The 21,124-nt window shown below is 36.5% G+C and overlaps 1 protein-coding gene across 1 annotated transcript in view; it reads right to left on the bottom strand.

Annotated features, from left to right (window-relative positions):
• The window catches only part of ipo11 (importin 11), a 119,321-nt gene that overhangs the window by 70,852 nt on the left and 27,345 nt on the right, over positions 1 to 21,124 (bottom strand). Inside the window, exons 8-15 of the mRNA XM_005918993.3 lie at positions 16,302 to 16,350; positions 12,433 to 12,503; positions 12,060 to 12,252; positions 11,013 to 11,165; positions 10,351 to 10,394; positions 8,294 to 8,384; positions 6,057 to 6,104; positions 4,441 to 4,546 (exon numbers count right to left, since the gene is read on the bottom strand). Coding sequence (XP_005919055.1) covers positions 4,441 to 4,546; positions 6,057 to 6,104; positions 8,294 to 8,384; positions 10,351 to 10,394; positions 11,013 to 11,165; positions 12,060 to 12,252; positions 12,433 to 12,503; positions 16,302 to 16,350 — 755 coding nt within the window. The remainder of the gene's footprint in view (positions 1 to 4,440; positions 4,547 to 6,056; positions 6,105 to 8,293; positions 8,385 to 10,350; positions 10,395 to 11,012; positions 11,166 to 12,059; positions 12,253 to 12,432; positions 12,504 to 16,301; positions 16,351 to 21,124) is intronic.

Raw genomic sequence — 21,124 nt, 5'->3', positions numbered from 1 at the left:
TACTGCCCTAATCTCTTTACATACTCAAATTATCACAAGATGTAAGGCCCCCGCTTACATAAATGGATACATTTTAAAGTTTTTAGATGTTTAGGTTAGGTCAAGCATGCTGATTAAAATTGAGCAAGTACATGTTATGGCTAGTTAAAGTTTCGCCCAAGCATTCATAAGATGAACTGCAACACAGTTCGGTGAAACCAAACCCTCTATTTCCTAACGAGTCCCTTTCCCCGTCTAATTACTTTACACCAAATAAAGTGTATGAAGCTACTAAAATGAGAAAGTGAGTTCTAAGTAGGGCTGCCACGATTAGTCGACTAGTCACGATTACGTCGACAACTAATTTAATAGTCGACGCATCATTTGAAGCTTTGTAGGATTTTCTGAGATTAAAGTTATTGTTTTTACACAGCCGAATAAACATCAAGCAGACAACTGATTATCAGAAGTGTGAGATGCTCGAGAATATACTCCGGTGTCCTGTTATATTTTAGATAACAAGGAGTTTATTAAACTTCACCGAAACAATCTGCAAATTTCATTAAAATTTAATAAACTATCATCTTGTCTTCATTTTTAGTTAGCACATACCTTAAACACTTAAAGCTGTAAGCTAATGATAGTTATATAAGAGCAGACGCATGCTGGTGCAATAAGCTGTACGTTTTACGTCCAATGGATGCATGATCTGATTAGTCGACTAATCGCAAAAATAATCGGTGACTAGTCGACTATCAGAATAATCGTTTGTGCCAGCCCTAGTTCTAAGTGGCATGAAAAACACAGAAATATGACAGTGATGGAAAAACTTTGCTCAACTAGGCTAGGTGTTGCTATTCAGGGAAGAAAAATGGTATACTACACAATAGTGTAAACCTGCAAGGAAATCAGAACAGAAGATGATCTAAGAACCTTAGACTTAAATTGCTTGTTTTTGTATACTCGGTCACTAGGAGGAAAAACCCCTTAGTTTAGCAAATAAAGTGATTATTATCATTTCCATAAGCACAAACATGTAATTAGTAACAATATCAGGTATTAAATATAGTAATAATCATATCAAAAATTGTAGCAATACAGTTCTTTAACAGAAAGGACTATTAGAACATTTTAAAGGTGTGATACGTTCAAAAATGTCACAAATCACAGAAAGTTGAACAAAGCAGAGATAAGTCAGGTGGCACAGGCCACTACAAGTAATTACAAGTCTACAATAGAACACTTCATGATCTGGACCCCACAATTCAGCAGTATCAAATCCACCTACACACCTTTGGGGTGAACTTCAAAGCAGCATCAGTAAAAAAAGAACTTCCACTTATAAACCTTGGGGAGCTGTGCAAAGCACTAATGTCTGCTTGGTTAGCTTTGATACCAAGAGCACGACGGCTCTGTGGTTCAGTAAGTGCCACAAGGGTGACAACTCTTTCAAATGTGGGCCTTTACTGTATGGAACAGCGACTTTCAACTTTATAGCCACGGAGTGCATATATAGATACACTATATAAAATGAGTAGTTCAGATCCACTGTATATCAAAAAACCTGCGAATCACACATATTTGGAAGTTTAAAGTGTTTGGATTGCAGTCATAATAAAGTGTTCTGAATATACAGCTTTAACATCAGGTGGCTTTAGATCAACTAGGCAGGAACGTGTGCATACGTGTGTGGGAGGGGGGTTAGCGGGCTGTGATAAGGCAGGTTACAAACAGCAAGTTAATTGCAGTAACATTACACAAGTGTATTCTTATTTGTAGTACACCCCACTGAGAGCTGAGAATTAAATACTACATTGCAACTTGAAAAACAAGATAATATACTGACAGTGTAAAGACAAGCATCACGAAGATGAAGTCCTTTAACAGATGTAGGCAGTCATGCATGAGCACTTGAAAACAGAAACCTCTGACTGCTATAGAGAAAAACTCCACACACCAAGGGAGATCATCAAGCATGTCCCTTTTTAAACCATCCATGATGAATACACATTCCCAACTTCAGAAGCCCCATCAAAGTACTGTGGGAACCATGTGACAGAAACACAGCTTCATTTGCACACCACAACAGAGAAATCAATGAGAGTTGAAAAGTTTATCTGCTGTCCTGGATGTAACTAACCTTGGCTTTGCTGAATCCGAGTACAGCTCAAGGATATGTTTTATATGACTTGCTTTGTTTTGGTGGACCACGAGTCGGAATATTGACTGACTGATTGATAAGGCCAGTGTCTTTTTATGATCACATTTTTACTGAGAAGATAAAAGACAATAATGAATTTTATATTGTAAGCAATGAACAGGCTGTTCCACTGTGTGCCACTCTTTCACCATCATCATGAAACATTGAAAGTATTTTATTTTAAAAACAAATACAAAGACACTTTTTGTAAAATTTATGACACATATTGAGTGTCATGCTTCTTTGAGTAGCCATACCGCAGTGTCTACTGCTTTGATTGTGCATTCACACAGTAGTGCAAAAAGAACTCCGAGACTCATTGCTTCACCACTTCCCAGCAACTGAGGAGCACCGCATATGACATGTTTCCAGAGTTTTAGCCGAAAGGGAATTTCTTACTGGCTTCTAATTACTGTTCTACTTTGCAGTTTTAATTTCAATTTGTCACTTGCATCAATTTTAATGCCTCTACACTAGCAACAGCCGTAGCTTCAGGCACTGAGTTTTCAGATTCAAGTTGTGCCTCTCTTTCGCCCCTATCGCTCTCTAGCTCCATTAATTTTATCCACACCCTTTATTGGGAAGGCCATGGATAAAATTCTTAAAATTTGGAAGAAACATTCAAGTGGATTAAAAGATGGCCACTGTGGCCTTGCAAAAAATGTTTTGGACCACAACTCAAGAATTTATATGCCAATTGTGATCAAATATGACACAGAGTCTATCAGGTAAAACTCATGCCATGCCCAAAAGGTCAGAGGTCTAACGTTCTTTGACAGAATCTTGTGCATAATTATTTTATAATCATCAATAAATAACATGTAAGGATTTTGATGATATTTCACATTTGGTCAGATGATGAACTGTAATCTTTGTTAAGCTGCAACCTGTGTGTTTTCTGGTTGGTGCAGTAATTCAAATAGTCTTCGACTAACACCATTAATGTGTGTATTTGAGTGCACAAAAAATTGAGAAAAATTGAGAGCTGGCATTTGACTACATAATGGGTTTTGGGGTTTGTTTGTTTTTTAATCATCTTCAGTGTTTTTCCCAGGAGTCTTAAAATTTAAAACCCTCCCTTAGAGTAAAACTGCATTCTGTATTGTTTCTTTATAGACTGGATTAAGCTTTAAAAAGAGATTAAACCCCAGGTAAAAGTGGAGGGGTTATCTGCACTTGCATAGCCTGGAGGAAGAATCAGTGTGACATCAAATACCATGCACTGTTACGTCAGCACCAACCCTCGGTGACCAACCTTCTGAGTGCTGCTTTGATTGTGTTTCGTGTGTGTGTGTGTGTGTGTGTGTGTACGTGTGCGTGTGTGTGTGTGTGTGGCACTTCCATTGTCCTTCATCTCCACACCATCTCACCTCTGGTCAGTGTCTCCCTTTTCTAACACCTTTTAAATCCATCCATGTAGCAACTCATTGTAACTTTAGCTGACTGCCTGTAGAGCCCTTACAGAGTTCTTTCACAGTTTAAAAAAAGTTTTTCTATTGAGTGCTGCTGATGTCCGCATTTGTCTGCTGCTTGTAAAGTGATGTGAAAACTAGCAGTATTTTTCAACATAACCATGACGGAAAAAACACCCCAAGTATTTGTTACTTATGAGCTTTTTTGTATGCATTCAATGTGCTACAGGCTGTGAAAAAGCTGGAGAGGTTAATAGTCAATTAACTTGAGTACACTGGAAGGAGTGTTAAATATGCAACATAACAGACATTGAAACTGAGCTTGCATACAGTAAAATATCGATTACAAAAGAACTGCTAAGCTGCTTCACTATTATCATTTCAACCCTGAATGAGACCGATGTGGTCAAATGAGACATGTTCAAAAAAGGTAAGTATCCCCCCTCCGAGCCCCCCCCCCCAAAAAAAAAATAAATTAATAATAATAATAATAATAATAATAATAATAATAATAATAATAACATTCCTTTTAATAATTCAGTAACCATGTCATACAAAAATAAAATCCTTACAGAAGGCTAATAAATTACTTAGATGTGGTATATTTACCTCTGTGAGGCCATTAGTGATTTAGGCCAAAAAATAATTTTATTGTTTAATGTTATCTAACCAGTAATAATTAGAGTGAAATTCCAAAAACTCATTTCACGGTCAAGTGGTCAACCTTTTCTAATTTAGTTGGATCTGGCATTTTTTTTCATTAGTGCGTGCTTTAATATTAAAATACATTTTTTTAAAAAAAGAAGAAACAATTAAAAATAGAATATTTAGAGAAGACAAAAAGAATACCTGTGATGGCTGACTTGCAACTCTCCAAGGAGCTGATTCTTGAACCACTGGTCAAAGTCCACATTGTCAAACAGTTCATAAGCTGCTAATCCCACTGCATTGTATACTGCAGAGAAAAAAGTTACACTGGTTACAATATTCACAATACAACTGACATGTTTCCCCTACAAGAACCTTTTCATTTAACCATTGGTTAAATGCTTGTGCAACACATGCACAGCAGCACAGACAAACAGCTCTTGAGGCTCTTTGACGCAAGTGAAAACGCAAAATTTGACAAATTAAACTGCAGGGGACCATCACAAAAATGTAACTTCATCCAACTTAACATGGACATTTTAAAGAAGAGAATAAAAGCAAAATGGCTAAAGCTAAAGCTACAGAGCTCAGAGCCAGTCAGGCTCTGCCGGCCTTGACCAAGCTTGAGATGTTATTAGCAAACTTGAAAACTGGTAAGGTAAAACATGTCAGGTAAATGCCGGTGTAGAGTCATTTGGGGTTATTGGAATGTAGCTGTGGTTTCCAACAAATTAATGCTTGTTGTGAAGCTTTCATTCTGCTAACAGCAGGCTGAATATGCTTCACATATGCAGGCAAATATTAACATACAAAACAACAAAACAAAAAAAAAAGAGTACATGTTATAGAAACATAGACATCATAATAATGATGCTATAGGTTATGCTTCAGGCAGAAATTGGTGTAATGGTGACTAAAGCGCAGGGATAGCTCAGTAGGTAAAGTGGTCACCCCATGATCGGAAGGTCGGGGGTTCGAATCCACTGAGCGGCTACCCTGAGGTACCCCTGAGCAAGGTACCGTCCCTACACACTGCTCCCCGGGCGCCTGCTTAGTGGCTGCCCACTGGTTCACTGAGTGAATGGGTCAAATGCAGAGGAAAAACAAGTAATTTCCCCATGGGGATCAATAAAGTATCCATTATTATTATTATTATTAAAATGAAGAGTGCAATAAAAGAATAAAATAAAAGATGATTAGAAAAAGAGTGACAGAATGAGAACAATATAATATAATATAAAAAGGGATAAAAGAACACACACGATACAAGAAATAGTGGCTGTTACTATTTATAATTTATCTTCAGAAGTAGTGAATTTTGAAATGGCAAAAAAGCAGAGAACAGGACTGATAAAAAAAACAAAACGAAGAGAGACGGATCCGATTTACGGAAAAAGAAACAGACTTTTTCCATTATTTTAATTCTCTTGTATTATGTAAGGCTGAATATAGGGCAACTTGTGAAACAAAGAGCAAAACCATAAACCAGCAAAAACAAGGGAAATATAATCATTTAGGTGTCTATGATCAGATTCAGAGGAGTTTAACACTTTAGATACATATTCTGTCATTTATTTTGAGAAAAACCAGGACTAATGATATGATGTACAGATGGACAGTGGAGTGGTGCAAAAGTAGCAATCTTATATTTTACTACTGACAAGGGAGGGACGTCTCAATAGGCAGCTAAGAGCTCTTTGGAATTGGTCTTTTTTGTTGGGGAAGATTTTTGTGTTAGAACAGTCAAACTCTGATACTCCCAGCATGACAGAGCAATAATTACAATGGAGTAAAAAGTACGTGAGCTTTTGACTGACCTGCATCCTTCATTAGCAACTGAACAGAGTCTTCCACATTGGTTGGGCCTGAAAAGACACAAATATACACTGGATTTAATTTCAGTAACAAGGCAGAATCAATAAAATAAGCAATATAGCAGCATATCTATTGTCCCAGTATTGCTCTTTGACAGCGGAATGTATGTAAGGTATGTAACTGACAACTGGAAATTAAACAGGCACGTCACATCGGTCTTGCTTAAGCCATTTTGATGGGCTGTTCTCGCTCTCTAGTTGTATACTCAGGTTTCAAAATCAATAGATGTCTTCTTTCAACCATAGAATTACCCAAACTGGTGTTTTCCTTGCTCCAGCAAAACCAATTTCCACTCTGACACTTAAAATGAAAAGTAGCTCGAGAGACAGGGCAGAAGTGGACCTTGTAATCCACCCAAGCGAGCAATAGCACGACCAATTCAGCAACAGAACAAGAGCTACACACCAGTACCCCCATGAGATGAGGAGCAGTGTGTCAAATTTGCGTGTGTACATGACCGAGAGTTTAGAAAGGTGGACGTAATGACAGCCAATAGCAGAGTTCATACTGACTGTTAAGCTTAAATATTGAACTAAATCTGTGTTTCATCAACAGATGTGAATAGACTTGTTTGTACTATGCAAACTGCCTCAGACCATGTGTATGAGCAAATAATATATACTTATTTAGGTTTCCAGACTGATGTCACCTAAAATTTGGTCAAAAGTAAGAATATTAATATTTATTATTATATTATTATAAAGACTAAAAATATCTTCTTCCCATCAGCCATCGGGCTACTCAACACCCACAATACACTCCAAGCTGTCACTAAACACTGCCGATACTTGGGTGGGGATACAAAAAACCATGTCAAGTAATATAAATATTCATATGAAAGGGCACAGAGAAAGCTCTACAACAGACATTTTATTTTTTCAATGCAATGCCCAATCACGTCACAAAGATACCATAACAGGCCCACATCATGTTGTAATATAAAGATTATAAAAATTTTAGTATAGCCCTCGCCCTTTGAGGGGAATTACGTTTTTTTGTCTTCATCTTATTCTTATGTTAAATGTATGAAAATTATTAAAAACACTTCATGATGTCATTTATCACTTGTCACTCTAGTTTCAGTTACAGCAGTGAGTTTCTTATTTTGACTGATACATGAGCCATACCTTCACCTGCTCCCTTCATACTCTTTTGGTCTACCTGGTAGCCCCCCCCGCACAAACTTTGATGTCAAACCTTTTTTTTTTGTGTCTTCAATATCAGCCACAGTGCATGTCTCAGGGGATACAGAACTCATCTCCTCTGTTACTGGAGCCTGAGCCTTGCTTTTTTCTTTCCCATTTTTACCATTGTCATTTCAGAGGAAACACGGTGGACAGTTGAACCTTCTCTGGCACTATTTTTTAATCTTTTTTTTTTTTTTTGGTCAGAAATTCTCCTGCACAGAACGTTCCAAAGTTAATGTTTCTTTATTTAGAGAAATGGAGGTGTGGCAGATTGTGAGCCAATCGCTAATATAAGCAGTGCAGTAAGAACAAACTCCAGAATATTCCATGAATCTGATGGTAGTTTTGTGTGTTTACTTTTTCTTCCACACTGTAAGTAAAATTTATATGCAAATATTAGTGACTCAGGGCCAATTTCTCTACTTACAGCTGCATGAGTAAGGGTATATACTGTAGCTGAACAGACGTATTCAACACAGTCTTTACACAAGTATAACTTCTTATGCAAACTTCTTAAATTTAAAAAAAAAAATCACTTATTTTGTAAAAAGTTGAAATTAAGATTACTTGGCACAAAAATTATTGTTAAAAAAAATTCTTAAAGTTTGTGTTTTGTTTCTGTGATACTTGCACTTTTTTCCCCTAAAAAGGACCTCCTGGGATATGAATTGTCACATATTGGTGGGAGAAGTTGCACGTTGTTTGTTTCATTTTTGCCTTTTCTATTGTTTGTTTTAGTTTTTTAAGGTTAATAACCAAAAAAACCCACTGTTCACCACAATCAGGCTACAAAATGATTTGTACAAACAGCCTCTAAAATGATGATAAACTGAATCTATTTATGCATTATAAAGATGTATGAGTGTGTTATTTTTAGCTAAATGTGTCCAATTGACTGGCTCCTGCCTATACAGTTTTCATTGCCAAGGTGTTAAAAATTCACTGGAATGAAATTAGACTATGTGATTTGTAGGTATAATGCTTAAACTGACCCTGGAGATTCTGAACCATATCCAGCAGCACTGGTGTCAGGGTCTGGCTGTAGTTGTGGAAGATATCCAGGAACAGTACTTCTGTGCAGGGCTAAATACAGAAATAAGTTAGAACAAATAAAAATAGAGACAGGTAGTTGACAGAATATTAACACATGCAGCATCACATTTAGCGCAAGTCATTACAGTTACTTTTTATAGGATCACAATTCTTTAGTCTCAACAGCACGTTGGGTTCTGCTGGGCATTTAGAGGTGGGATAAGGTGAGGAGTGCAGCTATCACATTAATATTTGATAAGGACAAAAACAAAAGTCATATAAAAAGGTGCGACAAAAATAAATAAACAATACATTGTGTTCCCAGTTCAATAGAAATACAATCAATATAACACTGTTAGGAGATTTTAGTGGGTGTTTATGCTCAATAAAGAAACGGCCTAGACAACTTCATTAGTTTACTGGGTTAGAAAAAGCATATTAAAAAGGTGTAAGAAAGAGGTCATGGTCTGTGCCGTTTGTGAAAACATCCCATTTGCCACAATATCAGTGAGAGCTTATATAGTGGTAGCATAACCGGTCCTCTTACACGGTACTTCAATCAGCTTCATGAGAATAGGACAAACAGAACAGATTCTAACTGATACAGAAACGATCCGTCCTGAGGTTCACAATATGCTAAAAAGCTGTTCAAATGCGTTTTGAGAAAAGAACAAGTCTGCCACTAAGCTTAGTGGTTGCTTATTTTAGCCTATATTTACATGCACAATTTTTAAAAGTAAGTGTTCTACTTGGAAAGCAGCAAACTCTTTTGTTCATTAAAAAAAACAAAAGTTTTAAATTACATATGAATCCATTGTAAATCAGCAGTTGCAGCATACATTTGTGGATCCTGAGGCTATGAGCGTATCTGTGGCAATTTTAAAACTTCTCTGAAAAACAGAAAAGCTTCATAATTAATTGCCATGCACATGTATGAATTGATGTGTGAATTCAGAAGTTACTAGATTCCAACATATATAAATAAAATCATCCTCTAAGCCATTCAGGTTTATAGCGCTGCATTTTAAACAAAAAAAAAAAAAAAAAAAAAATCAGAATCACCGATGCATTAAAAGGTATGGAAATTCACAAAATTGTTGTTTTCTAGAAAAAGTCAAAACTGAAGTAATTAGATGTTTAATAAATTCTTAGACCATAATGCCACTTTTCTTCTGCTGCTGCATGCCTTAAATGCATAAAAACTTGTACAAGGTTTAGAGTTCACTGAAAGAATGTGTTACTGTACTTCAAAGAAACAGCAGGGCAGACATTTGTCATCTGAAGTGATGAAAGTAAGTGGAATGGGGCACAACACAGGAGAGGGATAGAGAAGAAATAGGACCATGGATAAAAGATTATGTCATGCATCAGCAACAGCCTCTAAAACTAACTAGACTCATGACAACCTTTAAAACTCCAGGCGCCACTAAATGTTTTATGATGCTGCCATGTATACAGTCAACCACCACAGAACTGCACAGCATTTCTGAAAATACAGCACACATAGAAATATGTAACAATACCGCTGCAATTAACTTTAATGAAACTGGCTGTTATGATCATTTAAATCTATATTTTTATGATCGTAAAGACAGACATAATTGATTTCTGTCTGTTCTCGACATTCAGTTTTACCCAAAAACACAGGGGATCGATTTATTTTTGCTTTATTAATTCCTCTAATGCTTGTTTTTTTGTATGATGAGGCAAATATTTAATTTCCTTCCTTTGAGCATAAGATCGAACAGACTGTTCTTCCATACCAACTCAGTGTGCTATATATGTAACAGTTCAAAGTACTGGTACTCATATAGCACTTTCCTATTCTAACTGAGCACTCAAAGCAAAGCAAAACATTCACCTATCCATAAACGCTCATGAACGTACTGGTAGAGGGGACTGAATCACTGATCTTCTGATTAGTGGATGACCTGGTCTACCCTCCTGAGCCACAGCTACCCTATTAATTTACCATTTCTCTGCACATATATATAGATGCATATAAAAATATACTTACCCGCAGACTGTATTTCCAAGAGTCACCACCTGTCTCTTCCACAGCTGAAACAGTTACAAAAAATAATTATCTATTAGAAAATGTTGATTAGGAGGTGATGGCTGACACTGCACAACAGAAACGTCATATATATTATGACAAAGCCCTAAAATTGCAAGTGTGTTTTCTCACACACACTCTAATATGTGGCTCTGACTGACTATAAAATTGGATTCAAATGTCAACAGACTGAACTCCCACACTGGGCCCTTGTGGTTTTAGCTTTATGAAGTGTTATGTCTGAGTGGTCAGTGTCATTACATAAAGCCTGTGAGGACACTATGATGTTTTGAAAATATAGCAAGATCTCAAATGCTGCCTATAACTACAAACGCGCACCAAGAGCTATACCCTATAAATTATGTCAATTGACAGTTTTAAGGAGAATCAAAAATACGTATTATAAATCACAAAATATTGATTTAAATTGCTTTAAATCTGCAAACTGTTCAATTTATGGATGAAGGGTATTAATATAATATGGTCATATGATGGTAGCAATCATTTACCTAATGCTGTAGATTCTCCCTAATACATCAAAATTTAAAATACACAAAAAAAACAGACATTGCAAAATCCATACAAGTTCAAATTTGCGAGCATATTTGTAGATGTGATATTACCAAAGCTCTCAGGGTCCTCTTCCCACATTGCTAGCTCTTCCTCTGTGAGAAGGAAGTAGTGTGAGACAAGCCGACGTCCAATCTCTGTCAGTGTGGGGTGGGTGAAGAATGCCGTCTTGATTTTGTGAGCTTCCAGGCTCTCTGGTTTACTGTCTGAAGGATGGAGAAATACAACAATAAATAAAGGAAAAAGACAACATTTCAGTCGTAAGTCATCACAAACACAGACACTTTTCTTCAAAATATTGTTACTTAATACAATACAAACATTGTATTATAGCAGTAGTGTTGCTACAGACATTTAGTACGTAAGATTCCTAAATATAAATAAGGACTGCAAGGCAAAATCTCTTAATTTTAGGCAACGAGCAGCTGAAGTAATCCTCAAATGTGACTCATTTTTGCTGTCTGCTCATTAACTTTAAAATCATAATTCATTTTAATAGTGTTTCTGGTAAAAAGAAAAAAAATCTGCTCTGTTGCTCATTTTTTATTTTGTATTAATTGTGCATGATTTAAGGTTACAGTAAAAGAAGAAAATTAAACAGCCCTTTAACTTCCTCATTTATCTTCTCTGTTATAGGAAAGCAAACCTGAAGTCATGACCAACTCTGACACAACAACACAGTCAGATATTCGAATGAAACCCAGAACCTTGGATTGTTAGAATGGGAAAGTTCTCGAGTAAGGAACCCCAGAGATTATGCTAGCTGACACAAGAAAGGCCAACTGCTGTGCCATTTGCTAATGAAGCACTAGAAACCTCAGACAGCTTGGGAAAAGAAAAAAGAAAAGAAAAAATACATGGAGCTGCGATAAAGTACAGTGACACCGATGGCGTTATAGCCCTGTGCTATTGAAACTCGCTGTCAGTGACGCGTATTCAAGGGCTTGTGGCATTTCTGCTGACTTTTAAATCACAAACCTAAAATGAAATGTTTATTACCTACCGAGAGCATCATTTTAATTTTTAGTATTATCAGGTATATTTTTCAGTTATTCTCCAACCCTTCAGACTCCTCTTTCCCCGAGACACTCACAACTTACCATCAATGTTCTTGGCGGGTTTGTAGGCATCATTCTTTACAATCATCTTGATGAGGTTCATGCACTGAACAATAAAACGTTCAAAGGTCACTCCCTCTCCTGCAGGCGTGAACACGTAGGTAACAGCAAACTCCAGGGAACGCTGGATTAGCGGTATAAATGCGCATGGATGGTATTCCAGGAAATCTAACAACTACGTGAGAGGAAGGGGTAGACAGAACACAAGGACAGATACATAAAAACAGTGGTAAATTTAAATATTTTAAAGAAGAAGCTATAACAGGCCAGCCTCAGAGGCAGAATGCACAACCTATTCATGAACAAGTAATGCAGTCATTTATATCATCATAAATTAATAGACGGGTCAACTCACAACTTTAGTGTACAAAATGATGGTCTTTTCCAGCTTTTCTCTGCATGTGCTGTCTGAACCAACCTGGCGACCTGATATAAAACAATCACATAGCTTTGTTACTTAAAGCGGTATTACACTAAATATATGCATGCAGCATTCTAGGAACTCATTTCATTTAGATCCAAGATACTGGACTAAAAGGTAGGAAGCAGGAGCTGCATCTCCAACTCTTATTAAACTCTTATTTAAAAAAAAAAAAAAAAAAAAAGAAAGAAAGAAAAGAAAGCAAGCAATAATAAAAATTTTAAGAGCTTTATAATCCTGGATATTCAATGTACAAATGACAAAAAGGAGGAGGAAAAAACTGAAAACCGAATCACTCTGAATTAGTCGTTAGCTCTATTTTGGAAGAATTTATTTAGGACGTCTTTGAGATCAGTATTAGTATTTTATTCTAGTATTTTCCACTTCAAGGCCAACCTCTTCAGTGATTACAAGTTTATTACTTGCATCTGAAATAAAAATGTTTAAGATCTCAGAGCTTAGGCAGAAAAGCCTTAAAGATAAAGACTGCCTGCTAGATGACAGTGATAGCGACCTAACATTAACAGACATATCATCTCTAAAGATCCTGTGTTGGCAGTATAGTGGCATTATTTTTTATAGAGAATTTACTCTATTGTGAAGGCAAAAAAAATCTGAATTTTTAAGCAAGATCTTCAGTTTGAGGATTTAGAAATAATCAATATAAAGATCAGAAGAAGTCTCAAAGTCTGACAAGAAAAGCAAATAAGTAAGTGTCCGAAGTCTTTATAATTTCTAATGGCCATCAATTGGTGCACTTGATTTTAGTAAACATTTACCTAATGCATATTAAAGTAACAACCACATTGAAAATGACTTTTTCAATGATGCTTGACAGTCACTTTGTAAATTAATGTTTTAGATTAAAACAAAATAAAGCAGATATGATTTATGGCTTGGCTACCTTGTGACTGAAAGTTCCTACTGCATGTGTATGGTCTCCTCAGGTTCTCAGTCAGATTCACATTTTTGCTTCTTAAGAGCTTAGAAGGATTTTATATTAAAATCCAGGTCTGAATATCTTTAAAAGTATCTTTTAATTCCAGTGACATCTATGCATCAAATACAATTTCATCAGCATAAAAATGGTATTCTCGTATGTGCAGAATGAACAGCAGAGTGCCCAATATCTAGGGACACATTCATCAATCAACTTGGAATAGGAGTTAAAATCACTACGAGATGTAATACACCAAAAAGAGATGCTTTTAACTGATGGTAGAAAACATAACTGACATTTTACTTATCAAGAGATAGGGAAAAACCCTTTCAAGGATCTCAGACTGATGGACAAAAATTTTAAAAAATAAATAAAATAAATTGCAAAAGCAGTATACATTCTTGCCAAACCCATTGATGAAATCAGCTCTGCCAACAACAGTCTCACACATTCCTCCAACCACTTGTGAGCATGCAAGGTCATTGTTTCCTTCAGCTTCATACACACTAAAACTTCCATCAGCATGTACTAATTTGAAATGACAAAAGCTTCACTAAAAAAGCAAAATAGGTTAATTTTGCTTTGTTTACTTTTTTGGCCACATATTCTTGAGCCATACAAATTTTCAGAGCCCACTGCATTCTAACTGAATTCGTGCTCATGCTATTGTTTCTCTGATGATATGAAACAGTTGGTAATGTTAGATGTGCAAAGTCACCCACGTACTAAGGAACCAATATCTGAGCGATCAAAAATATCTTTAACTAAGCAAAGAAACATATTTGAAGAATTAAACATTTATTCATTGTTATTAAAAGATAAGCAGCTAAGAAAAAAATATATACATGTATATTACAAGAATATAGTGACTGACAAAAATAGACAGGCCATCTGAGTAAAAACCTCAAAGATAAAGAGTCTGACATCAGAATGGACCACAAACATCGTCCCCAAGATACCAGTGTATATAGCTGACCTTATCAGACTGTGCAGAGCTGATATTTCTCACCACAAGCACTGAGCTGTCTTTCCGTTTCCCCTATCTGTCAGGCCAAAATACCAACAGGACCATGATCCTGTCTCCACTGCCATCAGCAGGGTGAATATTAGAAGTGATAGTACTGGCTGATACTGCTAATGATATTTTTCAACATCTGCTGCTACGGCAGATGGTGGAGTTGTGCCTGAGATTTATCTCAAACTGATTGGATGCTATGACAAACTTTTATACAAAAGAAAAAGAGACCATAAATAGCGAGATGAGAAGAAAAGTAAACTTACGCAGCTGCCAATGACCCAAGTAGTTCCCAGTGGATAGAAATCCAGCACAAGGGCATGAGAAACCTGTTTAACTGATGGAACTGCACTGCTCAAAAAAACTTAAGGAACACTTGATCATCACAAGAAAATCAATGGCTCCATAAACAGGACTTTATGGAGTCTGGTTCTGACAGAAGCCACGACTTCAATTAGGTAAAACAGGCGGCCAACGTCCATGGTGCTGGGCTGTGAGCACAGGTCCCACTAAGGATGTTGGGACTTCATGAGTGTTGCATGAAGTCTTTTTCTGACAGTTTGGTTAGGAACCTGCACATTAGAAGTCATTTTGTCACCTTTTGTTGAAGAGCTGGGTTGATGCCGTTCTACAACCCTGTCCTACTCTCCTGAAACTGCTAGAAAACAAAGCGAGTTTTCTTCCAACACCATGTACTGGCTCCATGTACATTCTGGAGGAGCTAGGCTACTTGTGCAATCTGAATGGGCTGCAGATACTGTCTTATGCTATCAGTAGACAATTTATTTACACAATAGCTAAGCATACGTCAACTCTAGTATTAAGGAGGGAATATTAGTATTCATGATTTATTGTCCACAGAGCCGGAAACTTTTTATTATCAAACAGAAAATAATGGAAAAATACACATTCCTGACAAAGAAGCAACAGGCTTTTTGTCTGCTGATCACAGACTAATCGTGAACAACCGTGTAGTCACACCTCACAGGCCCATCGTGATCCAGATGAAAGAAAACCAAAAAGGGGTCTTTGGAGATTAGATTAAAAGTAGATTCTAAATTCCTGGATGAATTTCTGTGACACTTTAGTACCTACAACAACATGACCCAAAATTGCAAATACCTTCCATCAAAAGTCCCCACTCAAAGGCTGTGATTAAGTAAAACACAGTATACATACCACTCACCCTCAGATTGTTTTGAGCAGCACTGTTGAAACTCGTTAAATACACTATTAAATAGCAATGTTGTCTTTTTGAGTTTAAAAGTTTGTGAAGTGAAAGAAATACTGTTTTAAATTCAACTGCTGCTCATAACCAGAATATAAAACTACAGGTCAGGAAAACGTTGAAAAATGACACAGTAAAGAACTATCATCACAACTAAAGCAACATAATATCAAGGAAAGGAGGCAAATAATAGGGTAGGAGCAGCTGATAGGTGGGATTATGTCGTGCTTCTTTTATTCCGTGAACTTACTGTATGTTCACATGCGCACGCACGTGATTATCAAAGACAATTCATTATGTCTTAATTTTTTCAAGACATAAAATATTCATAGATTAGGATGTCTTTAATTCAAACTATTTTTTTAATAAAAAAAAAACTTGTAATTAGACATGTTCCAATACTTCAGAATATAAATTAATGAAAAACAAGGCTCATTAGGATGACTCTCTCTGAACTTTTCATTTTCAATGCAACCACCTAACTTCAGAAATTATAAATTATCAGAGACTTTTCAGGAAATGCCTTCTGCGTGCACTACATGAAGCACCACTAACACGTTTACTGAAGTGTGAAGCCTACAATCATATACTTGAGGAAAAAGAAAGCAACATATACTTACAGCATTCCAAGAACTGTTTTAGCCTTTCAAACACTGCATTCAGGAAGCCCTAAAAAGGAAGAGAGGGTGAAAAAAAGTTTAATTTCTGACATTTTTGCATTTGAATTACTGATGATGGCTTCATTAGTATTGCTCCAGGGGATATATACTGACAAGGGAATAACTTTTGGTATCTGTGTAGGTGGGGATGCTTGCAGCTTTAACTATATATATTATATATTATATATATATATATATATTAATATAATATATATGATATATATATATAATATATATATATAGCAATAGGTAATATATATATATATATATATATATATATATAATATATAATTTTCTGTAGCCTGGTATAGTCATGGCTTAGCATGGGAAATTAGATGATAGATGGAGACACAACTGTTTAGTTCTGCAATAATGTGCACCCTTGAGGTCAACAGCAGTGGCATTAATCACGCGTTCAGCCAACACAGTCTGGTCAACAACTAAAGGTCCTAAAAAGAGTGAGTGAAGAAACAGGGGGGGGTCACAAGTGGAGCACAGAAGACAGTGTGGAAAATTACAGAGAACACGGTTCACAGCAAGCGTTCGATATGCTCATGGTGGGATTTGGACAGAGGGGTATAGGCAAGGTGCATCGGGGGGATATCAAAATGGAGCATGTAGGAAATTACAAACTGTGAAAAGGGGGTGGAAAATAATTTTCAATCAAATCAGCCATGTCAAAAAATATTCTAGAACTAAAGAGGAAGGGAAATTAGGGAAATTAGGCTAATAGCAATGCCAGGGAAGAATGCACAGGATGAGGAGAAAAGCAAACAAATGTCAGCAAAATGAACAGAGATGGAAAATGGATACAGAGTGATAGTCATCAAATGGGTATGTCAGCAGTACTGTGAGAAGTAGGAGATGAAAAAGGCAGATGAGTGTCAAATAGGCTAGTTCACTTTGAGAAAAGATCTAAGGGAAAGGCAGTAAGTGGCAATTTAAGTAGTGAATGTTTTAGCTCTGTGATCAGGTATATGGGCACAGACCAGTTTTACAATGGCACAAGTGAATGTGCCTTTTTTTTAATGCAGAACTTTTTGGAATGGAGTGACACCAAGATGCTGGAAAGCTCCTGGATGTTATTCATCCAGCTTTAGTGTTTTTTTGTCTATGTCGAACAAGCTCTATTGAAATTCTATTGCATCCTCACTCTTTTAGTGATTGTTTGACAATCAAGCCAGGAAGATTATCAACTGCAAAATGAGTTTTACAATTCATCACTGTGGCAGCCTGTGTGCAGAGTGACAATGTTCTTTATTCTTAGAGACAGTATTTTCCAACTCACTGCAGTTCTGCAATAATGCAGTCACTGTGGTGAGAAGAAAACAAACGTAATCTTTTCAGAACGCTCATGTCATGTGTAAAGAGATTCATTGTAAAACAACTTTTTAATGGGACCACAAGTATGAACTCCATAAACGATGCCATAGAGCTGTGACACACTAAGCAGAATTCAGGGGAAGTGCCAACTTAGAAGAGATGGCTGCACAGCTCATTTTTCTGAAAATGTGGAATTTGAATACACTGGACACTAAAATCAATGGCATATAGTAATGTGCAAAAGTATCAGTCCACCGCTTTGTTCCTTTAAAGGTTTGCTAGGGAAATGGGAACAGCAATATATTAAAACATGTACACAAATGGCAATGTAGTCTATAAGGCAAAAAAGGGAGCTTGCACACTTCTAATGAGCTTGAAGGTCAACATTTGGGATGACCACATTTATTCTCCAACACAGCCTGAACTCTTATGCAAGTTTTCTTACAGCCTTCAAGTAGTTTTAAAGGACAGTTCTCCGAACTTTATGTCGGTTTTATCACACATTGCTTCAGTGATGTTGAGGTCTGGGCTCTGGGGAGGCCAATCTAGGATGATTGGTGTTCCATTGTTCTTATGCACCAAACTGGTTATTATATAGTTCTTTCCTAATCCACTTGAGCACTCAATCTGCTTTAGTCACTCACTTATACATGCACTTTTTTCAATCCTTTTCTACCCAAGTGTTTTCCATCTAACACTCCACACGCTCCAATGAACAGATTGGAGAGCAACTTGGGTCCAGTATCTCAACCAAGGATACTTATCGACTGGAGCAACCAGCCATCGAACCACTAACCTTATGCAGATATGCTTTTACTACACTGGCAGTGTGTTTAGGATAACCCCCATGCTGAAGAATGAAGCTATTGCCTACCAACAACATTTTCCAGATAGTATTTGATGGTGGATCCGCCACAAAGCCTCCACTGTCTTTTACTGTACACACTCAGTGCTGTACCTCTCTCGGTCTCCCCTGTAGATACTGACATCAATCTAAACTAAAAAAAATTCAAGTTCGCATTTATCACTCCATAAGACCTGTTGCCAGTTAGAACTCATTTTCAGTATAGTTCTTGTGTAATTTGTCATACCTCAAACCTTTTCTTCCTATTTCCCTTCCTTTCAAATGGCTTCTTGATTATCACCCCTCAACTGAGACCATTTTTGTTGAAGCTTCAGTGAACAGTAGATGGATCAGCTGAAAGGTCAGATCCATTTCTCAGGTTTCAGTTTTAGGCCTGACACTTCTTTTATCATCCACTTGATCCAGTTTTTTGTTTGTTTGTTTTTAGGGCACTGCACACCATGCCATGATATATCATGTTTTCAGCTAATTGCTCTTTGGGAATCACCTTATTGGTGCAAAAATATTAGTTTGTCATCTTTGGTGGGGTGTTTTATGCACTGAACTAAATAAATGGAAACAAATTATGTGCTTTCAGTAAAAGACACAATTTAAAATTTGTTCTTGGCTATCCTATCTGTCATGTGTAGACACAAATCAAATCAAATTTATTCGTATAGCACACTAGTTGATCCCTTGAATTAGGTGTTTTTTAAAGCTTGAATGATTCAGAGGTCAGCGTTAAGTGGCTTTAACAAAAATACCTCCTCTGAAAATGGTCAGGTACAAGGACTGGACTGAACTGGACTGAAAATGACCAAAAAAGAAAGTGTCCAAAGAAAAACTTTCAAAGACCTTCACAAAGCCTGCAGAACTATTGCTCAACACCACTTCGTTTTGTTCCTTGGAAGCAAAAACAAATCCACACTATTGTATGAGGAGAACAAAGAAATTAGTCTCTATATTCAGTGAGCACTACAGCAAGACCAACTAACCAAGCCATTTAGGATCATTCTATGTAAAGTCAGTCAGTTCCTGACCACTTCATAAGTGGCTAACTGTTTTATTTTGTTTTTTTATACCAACTTTTGTATATTTAATAAAACAATGCAGAATTATAACATCAAGCTATGAATGGGTTGAATTTTTGCTGTATTTCATTTTTTTATTTTTTCAGTATTTTTGAGCCCTCATAACTTCATAAGAAGAGGACCTAGTTAAAACCGAGTGTCACAACATATTAAAAAAAAAAAAAAAAGAAGTCTTTTTTGGTTCATAGCTATTGTTGGGTAATAATAATGCCTGAGCAAAACAGTACAAATTAAATGTCTAGAATGTAGACTGACAGGAACGAGCAGCATTAGTTTATCTGTTACTGATGACTTAAAATCTGAAAGAAAACTAGAAATTTTCAAGGGTTACAGTTTTATTATTATGTGAAAAGGTGCTCAATCAACATAAGTTATAGCATATAAAAGGTGTCCTTTATACACATAATATCAGGCTCATCTTATAGCATGATTCTTATTATTTTGTTATAGAACATTTGACACACATCAGCTATCAAAATCAATGAAGCAACTCAAGCAACCCAGTAACCTACAGACACTTCACTTCAGTTCCTGACAGAAACATGACCTTGAAAGGGAACTGGAAATTAGATCATGCAATATGAATTAAAAGGGTTTTCTTCATCATCACACCCATCATCAAAGGAAGAGCAAAATGAGAGGTGACAACTCATCAAATTCTTAAAGAACTAATCAACACATAAGCATGACACATCCATAAACCATCACAACTCTCTGACAAACTTAAATAAAAAACATGGAGCAGTAGCTAAAAACATTCAAAACAATTTAAATTAGACTCCTGTTACTAGATACAATTTAAAAAATACTGGCAACTGCCAGTGCTACCCCTCAGCCTTCTAATAGACACACCTATGACATCAATTGAAACTCCTCAGTGCACTTATTCTTGAGTTATCACACTCACAAACTTGTGTGTCCATGCCGCCCGCCGGCGTGGTAGTGACAATTGCCCATCAGTCTTTTGAGCTGAGATTTAAAAAGTTTAACACAAGGCAAAAGAGTGAATAACTATAAGTTTTCTATTCAGAAAAAAGGGTAATTTCTTATTAACTGTTTTTTTTTAATTGATTTAAGAGACATTACCCACTCTGAATCAGCTCTTTTCCCCCAACATTAACTTTAAGTTATGTCCAATAAAAAGAAAGGAATAAAATGTTGGAAAAAGGAAACATTTTCCTTTGTCTCCAAACAATCAAGGGTCTGACTCAGACTCACTGCAATCACTCTCAGACAGCTTTTCAAATAATTGCCATTGCAGATAATAATAATTGCCATTGCCAACACATTGCAATCAATGTGAGACAGTCTGCTCCAATAAGCACAACTTGGCTATGACGCATCTCTGTGCAACAGGGGAGTCGACTCAAATGGTTGCTAACTGGTTGTATTCCGATTATATTCCTATATACAGTGGGGCAAAAAAGTATTTAGTCGGCCACCGATTGTGCAAGTTCCCCCACCTAAAATGATGACAGAGGTCAGTAATTTGCACCAGAGGTACACTTCAACTGTGAGAGACAGAA

The sequence above is a fragment of the Haplochromis burtoni genome, unplaced genomic scaffold (assembly GCF_018398535.1).
Source record: "Haplochromis burtoni strain Fernald_Lab_line unplaced genomic scaffold, NCSU_Asbu1 Contig_34, whole genome shotgun sequence".
Lineage (NCBI taxonomy): Eukaryota > Metazoa > Chordata > Actinopteri > Cichliformes > Cichlidae > Haplochromis > Haplochromis burtoni.
The sequence above is the reverse complement of the archived record's forward strand: the minus strand, read 5'-3'. Positions and strand labels throughout refer to the sequence as shown.